This window comes from Polypterus senegalus, chromosome 3 (genome assembly GCF_016835505.1).
Source record: "Polypterus senegalus isolate Bchr_013 chromosome 3, ASM1683550v1, whole genome shotgun sequence".
Classification (NCBI taxonomy): Eukaryota; Metazoa; Chordata; class Cladistia; order Polypteriformes; family Polypteridae; genus Polypterus; species Polypterus senegalus.
Genome location: NC_053156.1, coordinates 115,894,597 through 115,905,418, shown reverse-complemented (window position 1 = coordinate 115,905,418; position 10,822 = coordinate 115,894,597). Strand labels below are relative to the sequence as shown.

Here is a 10,822-nt window from a genome sequence, read left to right as displayed (position 1 = left end):
CTGTGATGTGATAAATTCTGACAATTTGCTTATGTGTTGTTTTATACATGGGGTCCATTACAACAGCTGAGACCACAGCTTTTAAATATTTATCAATTAAAAAAATAAATTATTTGTTGAGCATAAAATATACAACAAACAAGATGTGAAACGCTATATAAAAATAATTGAAAAATTACTTTCTCTCTCCTTAGTTTCTGAGAATTAATGCGTAACTAGTGCAAAAGTAAAAATAAAAAGCTTACTCAAACATTTTTAGTGTATTCAGGAAAAACAATGTAGTAGGTACTCCATTTACACTATATTGTGGAATCATGGATCTTCCCAGGGATATTAACAGACTACCCTCTCATAAATCTATCAAAAAGTAACAAAGTGGAAAAAATAAAATCGTCTTCTACAATACACAACATCAATGATTGTTTTATAGAAAAAAGAAGGGACAGAATGCTCATTAAATCAAAGACAACAAATGTGAAACCACCTAAAAAAACACTGTCTTAAAAATGATTAACATTATTATTTCCTTTAGGATAAATAGGTAAAAAATAAGAGTACAAACAAGTTACTATGAAAAATCTGTTGCAAATAAATTCTACAACTAAAATATTCAAAATATACAGACAACCTTGGATATATTTATTTTTCTCACTTCCAATAAACAAAGAAATGGTATCTAGGAAAGAGTAACTCAGGCTCAAATGTTCATGTTAAGCACTTTTAAAAACGTTGCTATGGATGGCAATGGCAAAGTGAAGCAATTCACCCTTCCATTTGTATTTATTTTTACACCATTAAAGTACTTATCCTTTTTTCCTCATCATATACTGCACAGAATATAGTAAAACATAATTTTGCGCACAAACAACATAAACTGTCAGCTATCAAAGCAAGCAAAAACAATATTAAAATGGCCTGCAAATTCAAAGCGGTTTCCAACCAACCTTGAGATCCAATGATCTACTTGTGGTTGCATGGGTTTAGCACTCTATTTTAGCATAGAACGCTATTATTAAAACCTCTGCTGAGGGTGTTCATAGTCCTTTTAAATAACCACAGGAATTGTTTTAATCAACTATGTTTTTCCAATCTCAGAGTCACAATTACTTTTATTATTACCTTGGAGTGGATGTATCATTTCTAGTGATCGATACATATTCAAACTTTTCTGTCCATGTCAAACTGCACAGTAGAGTGCTAAAAGTAAGACTGTGTGGTTGCTTGACTTGGAATAATAGGAAGCTGCAAATAGAAAGATTTACACTTTTAAGAAACTTACATTGTAAATAGTATTTTTGCATGTCATTTTTTGAGTTTGGCATTATTTGTAATATAGTATGTAGTATTTGTAAGTGGAAATAAAATTTTTACAACTTTATTGAATAAGAAAAAAAATCATTCTTTAGGGTACTACTAAATGCAGATATTGTTAATGAAGGCTAGGATAGAAACACACTTTTCAACCAACTACCGAATAACAGGATTATTATTTTTACATAAGGAATGAGCTTTAAAGAACAAGTTATTTGACATCTTAATTACAATTTTATCACAAATCAAATGTGATGATGGGACAGGAATGCATTAGAATTGCAAAGTGTCAATTGTGCAGCTTAGGGCAAATAACGATTCTTTTATGTCAGGGCTATATTCAATAGGGATCCTCCCTGTGCATTGATTTAAAACAGGCTGGGCAGAACAAGAAGACATGAAATGTTTTACCTGAGGCTGGGTGCTAAAACAGAAAGCACTTCGTGGTACAGAAACATCTCACAATCAGAACTTGCTTTGTAAGTCTTCACACCAGCCTTTAAACAATACTGAATTTCAGTTTAATATAAAAAGGGTCTTTCACATAACTCTCTGAAATTTTCTTCCATGCTCTAAGAGTTTTAAATCCAGCCTTTGTAGAAAGTAATAAAATAAAAAGTTTAGGAATATCAGCTGACATAAAGGCTTCATTGCTTGTTAAACTGAATCTTGGTCATTTTTCACCATTTCCATTAAATTTCATCAATGTTTTAAAAATACAACTAGACATTTAGAATACATGATTTATTAAAATTGGGCAAAATTTTGTGCAGAATGTAAAGTTGTTTATTCAGAAAGCTGAAACACTACAGGTGACATTCAGCAGAAATAATTAGAATGTAACCACCTTTTGTCAGCCATGAGCTTCAATTGAGATATTATTCAAGTTTCGGGTGTACCATTTTACAAAAGCATGGTGGGAAGTCTGCAATAAGTGGCCAGTAGAGCAGAATTAGTCATCTTTACTCATGAATGATCACAATACATCTGAGACCCTTGCAACTGTAACTTGCAATTTGGCCCTGTCTAATAGCAGGTTTAGCATCTCCCACTGGGTATGAAGTATTGTTCCTAAATTAGAAGCTACTACAGAGAAAAGGCGAGAGTTTAGAAGTTATAATATTACCAGGTGTACAAGTCTTAAAAGCTGTTTGATTGGCCTATGGCTTTCAAAAGGAATGTTTTTTCTCCTAATAGACTGTGTAAATAAGTGTAATTGGTTTCTTTAATGTTAAACACACTACAAAAACTCATACATAAGAAAAATCTTTTCCTTTGTTTATTACAAACATTTCAATGCATTTCATAGTTAACACAATATTCATATAAAGCATACTTTTTGCACATCTTTAATTGGTATTACAGGCACATAATAACTAAAGGTCTACTCTTATTTTCTACTGTATATTAAAGCATCCCAAAAGGTCACTATGTAACCCCTACAGTCAAAAAGTATTGTTGTAAACAACCTCACAAAATCCCAAATGAAAAAATCATGGTCAAATTATTTAACAAAAAAGGATACAAAAAAAAAAACAAATTCCATGCATCAAACTGAGAGCTAAACAGACTTGGTGGCTTAACTGGAACAAGCCACCCCCAATGTAAGCAAAGTTTACAACCTGATGCTTCCTTGAGGATGCAGACTAGAAAGGTATATTCAAAAAGACATGCTTAATAGCATATATAAAATTATGACAGATAAAAAGATATTTTTCCCCCCATTTAAAACGGCACTAAACAAATGTACCTTGATTTGTTCTCATTGGTTATTTTACATTCACTCATTTTAATAAAGAACAGGTCATCACATACTGTAACTTAACAGTCATATTTAAGCCAATGTCATGCGAAGCACTTGTAAAAGTAATAGTTAAAATGGATGTCAAAAACAGTGGACCTGAAGGACAGTTACAACATTCTATCTCAAATGCTGTATCACTGCTTCAGTGAGGCCAAAAGGCACACTTTTATGTGATAGATTTATTGAGATGCACATAATGAAACTTTACCGTGACGAATCTTTATTTAATTAACTGGTTTGAGAGCACTTCTCTTGCTTTGATGTGTAATCTAGACTTTTCTTCCTTTCGCCTTTCTTTTTTGGAAACCACCCTCCAGTCAAAATGACCAGTCTCAGGAAGTGAAAAAAAGGGAGATGAATATGGTTTCAGCCTGACTGTAACACAACACTACAATTTTCCAGTATGTCCTATCATAATGAGGCTTATTATCTGACCAAGGAGTTCACCTCATTTTGCAGAGACAGTCTGCTCGCAGTCCAGACAACACATGTGGAATCTTAGGTTTAAAGCCAGCTGCTAGATGACTTAAGAGATGCAGGAAACTGTAAATGCTGTCCATACCCAAATAACAGGTCTGTATAATTAAGGCATTTCTGTAAATATTTCATGACATATCAAACAGCACAGTGCAAAATACACATGCTAACCTGAAACTTTATGTGCAGTATATTTTTCTTTTTTTTTTAATTCTAATTGGTAGCCTCTTGCAGTAAAATATTTAGTATAACAAAACAAATATCTAGTAAAAGAAACAAAAGATTAGATTGTGAGTCTGAATATTTTAAACACTATTCACTCTTTTCATGCAATGCAAAAACTGGTATTAGCATTTAGGAAAAGCTAGTACCCTATAATATGCTTGGAATAAACAAAATCAATATATGGAAAGAATGGATTGAAAAATCCTAACATCACCATGATAAAAAAATTCAACAAACTTCAAAAGACTTTGTCCTTTGTTTATTGCTTTCTCCAAGTTTAGTCAAAAGCCATCACAGTAGGTGACATCAAAGACACTGATAAGACACTTAAGATGGCATTAAATATAGAAAGAAAAGGTGTGTCAACCTCAATGAAAAGATCCCCATATAAAGGCAAGGCTAAATAATTGCAAATTAAAATGCCATGGTGGAGTACCACAATGTATAAAACTTTAATATCAGTGAGAAGGTTATGCAAGCACATTTTATGAACTAAATACTGGTCAATATTTGTTTTATATATAACTTCTCTTTAACTCGCAAAATATATTACCAGACAGCAGATAGTTGTAATGAGTGAACAAATAACCACATTTGTAGAAAATTAATGGATGGAAGCTGACTTCACAACTTCCTCTAAAAAAATTATATTTGCGGTTTTTTCTTTACAGAGTAGATTAATAAGATACAATATAATCTCTGTTCTTGAATAAAATGCAGCATTTTATTCTGCAAATAATGTGGTGTGACATATCAATCCTATAGGTAATGTAAAAATGTGCATACATGGCAGAAATACAAGCACGGACATAAATGGCAAAGTTACTTCTGTTTATTAAGTTACACTTTTTTTTCAATTTATACAATTACCCCAAGCAACTTTTGACAGATACTTTTAATTAGTCAGGTGACAAATTTGGGAAAAAAATGTTCATATACCATAAATCTCATTTAATAATTCTAGTGCTGATTCTCTAATAACCATCAGACAGTGTTCTGTGCGGTTTACGTCCTCAGCTTGTGTTGGCTATTTCCCACCTAAAGTCATGGGCAAAAATTAAAATACATATGTACCAAAGATGATTGTGTTATTCCCTGCTTCAATATGGTGCAACCCCATGATAAACAAAATGTCAAAACTCAAATACTTTTGCTAATCTCTAAATCTTCATATATCAGACTTGTAATTCCTTTGGTAATCTACATTTTCTGAAAAAACTGATTGCTATGTTTATCAATGATATACAATGAATTCTGTTTAGGGTCTAAGCACAACAACATTATTCTGAAAATGTAACTCAGAACAATTATCAAAATTACTTCTAGTGAAAGAAACAATGATTTATGACAAATGCCATTTAGGGAATAAGTGTGAAATATAACGGATAACATACGTGTTTAAAACTATTATGTATTTTAAGCTAATTCATTTTTTAAATAAATTTAACAAAATGAAAATGCAAAGAGGACTGAAGTGCCCAAAAATAGATAGAAATAAGCTTCTGTATGTCACTCATTCAAATGAGAAAATTGAATCCAAGACAGCATAAATATATCTCGCATGAATAAGATCAATTAAATTTGAATCCGTTTCTTACTATCATTAATGACTTAACTAAGAAGGACTGTATAAAAACAAATGAACTTTGCAAATGATACCTTAAATTTTTAACAGGCACATTTGAAGTATGTCTTTTACACAAGAAAAGTGCATTTAACAAGGAGGCAAATTATTCTGATACAAAACTATGACACACAAACAGCACAAGTTTCTCAGGAGGAGCATTATTCAACTAACTGATGTTGCCCTCAGCTAATGTAGGTTTCCTAATATACACAGAATTGAAAATAAGAAGTTGTTTCTAAATGTTCTATTTTTTATAAGTCACACAAGGTAAATTCTCATTAAAAATGTACATTGGCTTTCAGAGTTGTTTAAATGATATGTGATATGATGAAATTGATAACTTGGCTCCACCCCCAAAAATAAAAACATCTCATAGCCGAGTTACTCAAAAAACAAGTAAGACTTAATGTTAACAGTTTACTGGCTAAAATCCGAAACCAGGGCTTTGAGAAAGACAACACTTAATGGTCTTTCATTGTTATTTTTTGTATATATACTGGAATGTACCTTTTATGTAATTAAAAAAGGCTAAATAAGAGGAGAGTCATTCATTAACAACACGAAAAACACACCTCTGGAAAGTGCAAGCTATTCTTTCCATGGTCTGTGCTAGTACAGTTCCATCATACTTACTTTAGGAAATACCCTTGTTTATTTTCTAATAGGAGTCCGAAATTCTTCCATTACTTCTGTTGTTCTTCACATATAGCATTTTGCTTTGCTTGAGTAAACTTAAGCAGATACTGGAATGAAAATGTCTGATGTTGTAGCTGAGGAAGTGATGACAAAAGAGGAACACAGAACTAATCCAAAGCATTGGCAGCATTCTTGCTTTATCTAGCAAGAATCAATATTTCCTGTTTGCTTATAGCAGTGAGGTCTTCCAGCCAGAGTGTTACCAGATTATGTATGTGTGTGTATATATATATATATATATATATATATATATATATATATATATATATATATATATATAGATGTTTTAGGATAAATTGCCTAAGTGACAGAAATAAAATATGAACCCAGTATTTCAGTCTGTGGATATAGGTATTATACTGATGTGAAGGAAGTTGTCAGGGTAACTGAGATGTTCGCTTAGCCACTGCACTGGCGTTTCAAGCATTGGCTCAATTCCATGAATCACCACTTGATATTTCTTCTCACCACCTAGAGAAAGGAAAGACAAGGAAAAAAGTATAATTAGAAAATATCAGCAAATCCTTACCAAATATTAAAAATAAGTTCACAGGTTAGGTACAACTAATTTAACTCAAAGCTAAACTGGAAAAAACAGCATTTCTTTATTTAACCAATGACTTCTAAAATTAATTTAAGAACTGCTGCAAATGTAACATTGGACAGCCAATACTGTTTTGCAACATGTTCTGTAATGCATGTTATATTGTTTCTTTTGATCATTTCTCAACTTTCAACAATGATCGATAAACTAATTCACGTGGCTCATCTTAAAATAATTGGAAATTTTTTTCCTGCAGTCTAACTAGAGACGAAACACTGTCACATTAATTAGCTGTTGGATCTCTAGAATGTAGAATGTTGGGTTTGAATTTTAAAGATAACTTTTTAGACTAGCTTGGTGTTTTCTTTCTTGTTTGTGTCGTGAATTAGCTAGCAACTGTCAACTACTCTGACTGTGTAAAGTAAAGCTGTTAAGGTAAATGGAGTAAATTCATTAAAAAGGTGCTTGTTTATGTCAGTGGCAAAATGGTTTGTCATAGCTGAAAAAGTTCCACCTATGCAATAATTGACTCAAACCAATTACAAGAAGCTAGAATTTATTCCAATGGCAGTCAATTCTAGTATAGATTTTAGTCATATTATGCCATTGTGGACTGTAATATTAATGGATTGAAAAGAACCACCATGTGCAGAGTATAATGTATTTTTTATCAAGGGAAAGTAATAAAAAAAACAAACTCTTTTTATAAACAAGTTTTAAGGGTGCCTTATGGCATCATTATCTAGCTACAACTGCCAATTCCTGCATGACTAATTCATTACAACTGGCAAATATTTGCATTAACAGAGCAGACAATATTCGGTACAATATAAAATTTTTTACTAAACAATAGTTAGAAATTCTGAATGATAGGTATAAATTATATACATATATTAATAGTTAAACTCATTGAATACTAAAGTAATACATTTTTTCACTATACAGCAACTTCTGAAAATGCAAAAATAAAGATGCTCTTCAAGTAAAAATAAAAATAACCTTATAAGTTTTAAAACTGAGCTCAATCCTTAATGCAAATTGTATCTCACACAAGCAAATCAGAACAGTGTGCTTAACTGATGCTGTCAACAGCATCAGTTCCAGTTGATATCTAGTAAAATATATTATACGGGAAAGAAACTGAATGAATCATTTGTTACACACAAAAGCACTCTAGAAGCCACTTCCTAGTTAACCGAACAGCAGGTTTACCCTACATGTATCAGAAAAACGGAAATAGAAAACACAAGTTGTCTTCAGTCTCATTTTCAAACCTTGCACAGAAAAAAAATGCAGCCTTTACCGACACTGACAGGAAAAAAATGCTTACAAATATTAATGACAGAAAAGAAAAATATTTTGTAAAAACTTACTTAATCCAAATCCCAAACTGCATTTACTAATTCATCTTCAAAAGAAACAATCCATTACTATAAAACACCATTACATTGCTGCTCCAAACTACATTATAAAAGATAAACATCAAAAATATAAATTCTTTGTGCAGCGAATAAAAAAGGAGGAACACTCATTGTGAATTTCATAAGGTATCCAATATAGTGAGAATAATTCTAAAGTACTGTACTTGAATACCTCACATAAATTTTCTTTATAAACAGCAGCAACATATTTTGTTGAATTTATAAAAATATATGAACAGAAATAGGCAATAAATTAAAAGGAGTACTAAAGACTAACAAAACAACTTAAAAGTTTATCTTGTAAATTACATATCAATAATTGTGGTTTTGGTGTACCACACAATATCACATGTAACCTGGAAAACTAAGTCAATTTCAATGCTCAAAAGCTGAGATAGGACCCAACTTCTTACCCCCATGATGCCTTCATAGGGATCATTGCCAGGGATCAGTGGCATACTTCTCTTATGCCTGATACCAACTATTCATTTTTTTAAATCAGCAAATCCAGTGTTAAATACCATCCTTTGCATTCTTTCTGCACTATCATTGATAAAAAAAGAGTTTGGAGAGGTTGAATAACCTAAAAGAGACAGAATGCTCCAACTATTCTTCTTTGTGCTGCCTGAGGACAGAAAACAGTATCACTACCAATACATTTTTGATATAAATCTAAGGCATTGTGTTTCACAGAATTAAAAAAAAATGTACTTAATGTAATGTTGTGGTTAGCAAGTGGGTCCTCATCATTATTTAGTATATACTTTTTTCCAAACTGACATACAAAAAGACAGTGTACTTAAAATGTATTTGAGTAATTATAAATAAAAAAAAAACCTCTAAGTTAACAAATGACACATAACATTATGAAGTTGAGACAAAAAATGAAAGTCTAAAAATGCAGCAGGCATGGCAAGGCCGTTCAGTGATGTGGGTGAAAACAGAGTCAATGAACAACATATAAAACGTTATCCCCCCTTTACACTGTTGCATAAATACAATAAAGATGACATTAATGATTTTTGGTTATTCATCTCTAATTCAGGCAATGTTTGCCAACAATTTAGAAAATTAGGATGCAGACTGCAGGATGCTCTGCATAAAATGGCCTCAAACAAGTGTATTGGCTGAGGTAGCTAAAATATGCACTGATTGTTCTTCTAAAGCACAGCCTAGAAGTAGTACTGCATGACATGATTGGGAAAACACTATTCAAGCAGGCTTTGCATGTAGTCCTTTTTCCATGTCTATGGAAACTCATAAGGATTATTTATGTATCTGCATTTAGCCTTTAGGGTACATTGTCAAATGCAGTTTATACTTCTAAGTCACGACATGCTGTAGGCACAGGCCTGAATGGTAATCGGCAGTGTTTGTACCATCCATCCATCCTCTTCCGCTTATCCGAGGTCGGGTCGCGGGGGCAGCAGCTTAAGCAGAGAGGCCCAGACTTCCCTCTCCCCGGCCACTTCTTCCAGCTCTTCCGGAGAATCCCAAATGCGTTCCCAGGCCAGCCGGGAGACATAGTCCCTCCAGCGTGTCCTGGGTCTTCCCGGGCCTCCTCCCGTTGGACGTGCCCGGAACACCTCACCAGGGAGGCGTCCAGGAGGCATCCTGATCAGATGCCTGAGCCACTTCATCTGACTCCTCTCGATGCGGAGGAGCAGCGGCTCTACTCTGAGCCCCTCCCGGATGACTGAGCTTCTCACCCTATCTTTAAGGGAAAGCCCAGACACCCTGCGGAGGAAACTCATTTCAGCCGCTTGTATTCGCGATCTCGTTCTTTCGGTCACTACCCATAGCTCATGACCATAGGTGAGGGTAGGAGCGTAGATCGACTGGTAAATTGAGAGCTTTGGCTTACGGCTCAGCTCCTTTTTCACCACGACAGACCGATGCAGAGCCCGCATCACTGCGGATGCCGCACCGATCCGCCTGTCGATCTCACGCTCCATTCTTCCCTCACTCATGAACAAGACCCCGAGATACTTGAACTCCTCCACTTGGGGCAGGATCTCTCCAACAACCCTGAGAGGGCACTCCACCCTTTCCGCTGAGGACCATGCTCTCGGATTTGGAGGTGCTGATTCTCATCCCAGCCGCTTCACACTCAGCTGCGAACCGATCCAGAGAGAGCTGAAGATCACGGCCTGATGAAGCAAACAGGACAACATCATCTGCAAAAAGCAGTGACCCAATCCTGAGTCCACCAAACCGGACCCCTTCAACACCCTGGCTGCGCCTAGAAATTCTGTCCATAAAAGTTATGAACAGAATCGGTGACAAAGGGCAGCCCTGGCGGAGTCCAACTCTCACTGGAAACGGGCTCGACTTACTGCCGCAATGCGGACCAAGCTCTGACACGGTTGTACAGAGACCGAACAGCTCTTATCAGGGGTCCGTACCCCATACTCCCGAGCACCCCCACAGGATTCCCGAGGGACACGGTCGAATGCCTTTTCCAAGTCCACAAAACACATGTAGACCGGTCGGGCAAACTCCCATGCACCCTCCAGGACTCTGCTAAGGGTGAAGAGCTGGTCCACTGTTCCGCGACCAGGACGAAAACCACACTGTTCCTCCTGAATCCGAGGTTCACTATCCGACGGACCCTCCTCTCCAGAACCCCGAATAGACTTTTCCAGGGAGGCTGAGGAGTGTGATCCCTCTATAGTTGGAACACACCCTCCGTCCCCTTTTAAAGAGGGGACCACCAC

General features: G+C 35.0%; 1 protein-coding gene across 2 annotated transcripts in view; it reads right to left on the bottom strand.

The window, feature by feature from the left end:
- Positions 1–2,568: 2,568 nt before the first annotated feature.
- atg5 (ATG5 autophagy related 5 homolog (S. cerevisiae)) overlaps positions 2,569–10,822 on the bottom strand; it is a 193,696-nt gene continuing 185,442 nt past the window's right edge. For both annotated transcript variants that reach the window (XM_039747847.1, XM_039747849.1), the window contains one exon: positions 2,569–6,611. In XM_039747847.1, coding sequence (XP_039603781.1) covers positions 6,475–6,611 — 137 coding nt within the window. In that variant the 3' untranslated portion in view covers positions 2,569–6,474. The remainder of the gene's footprint in view (positions 6,612–10,822) is intronic.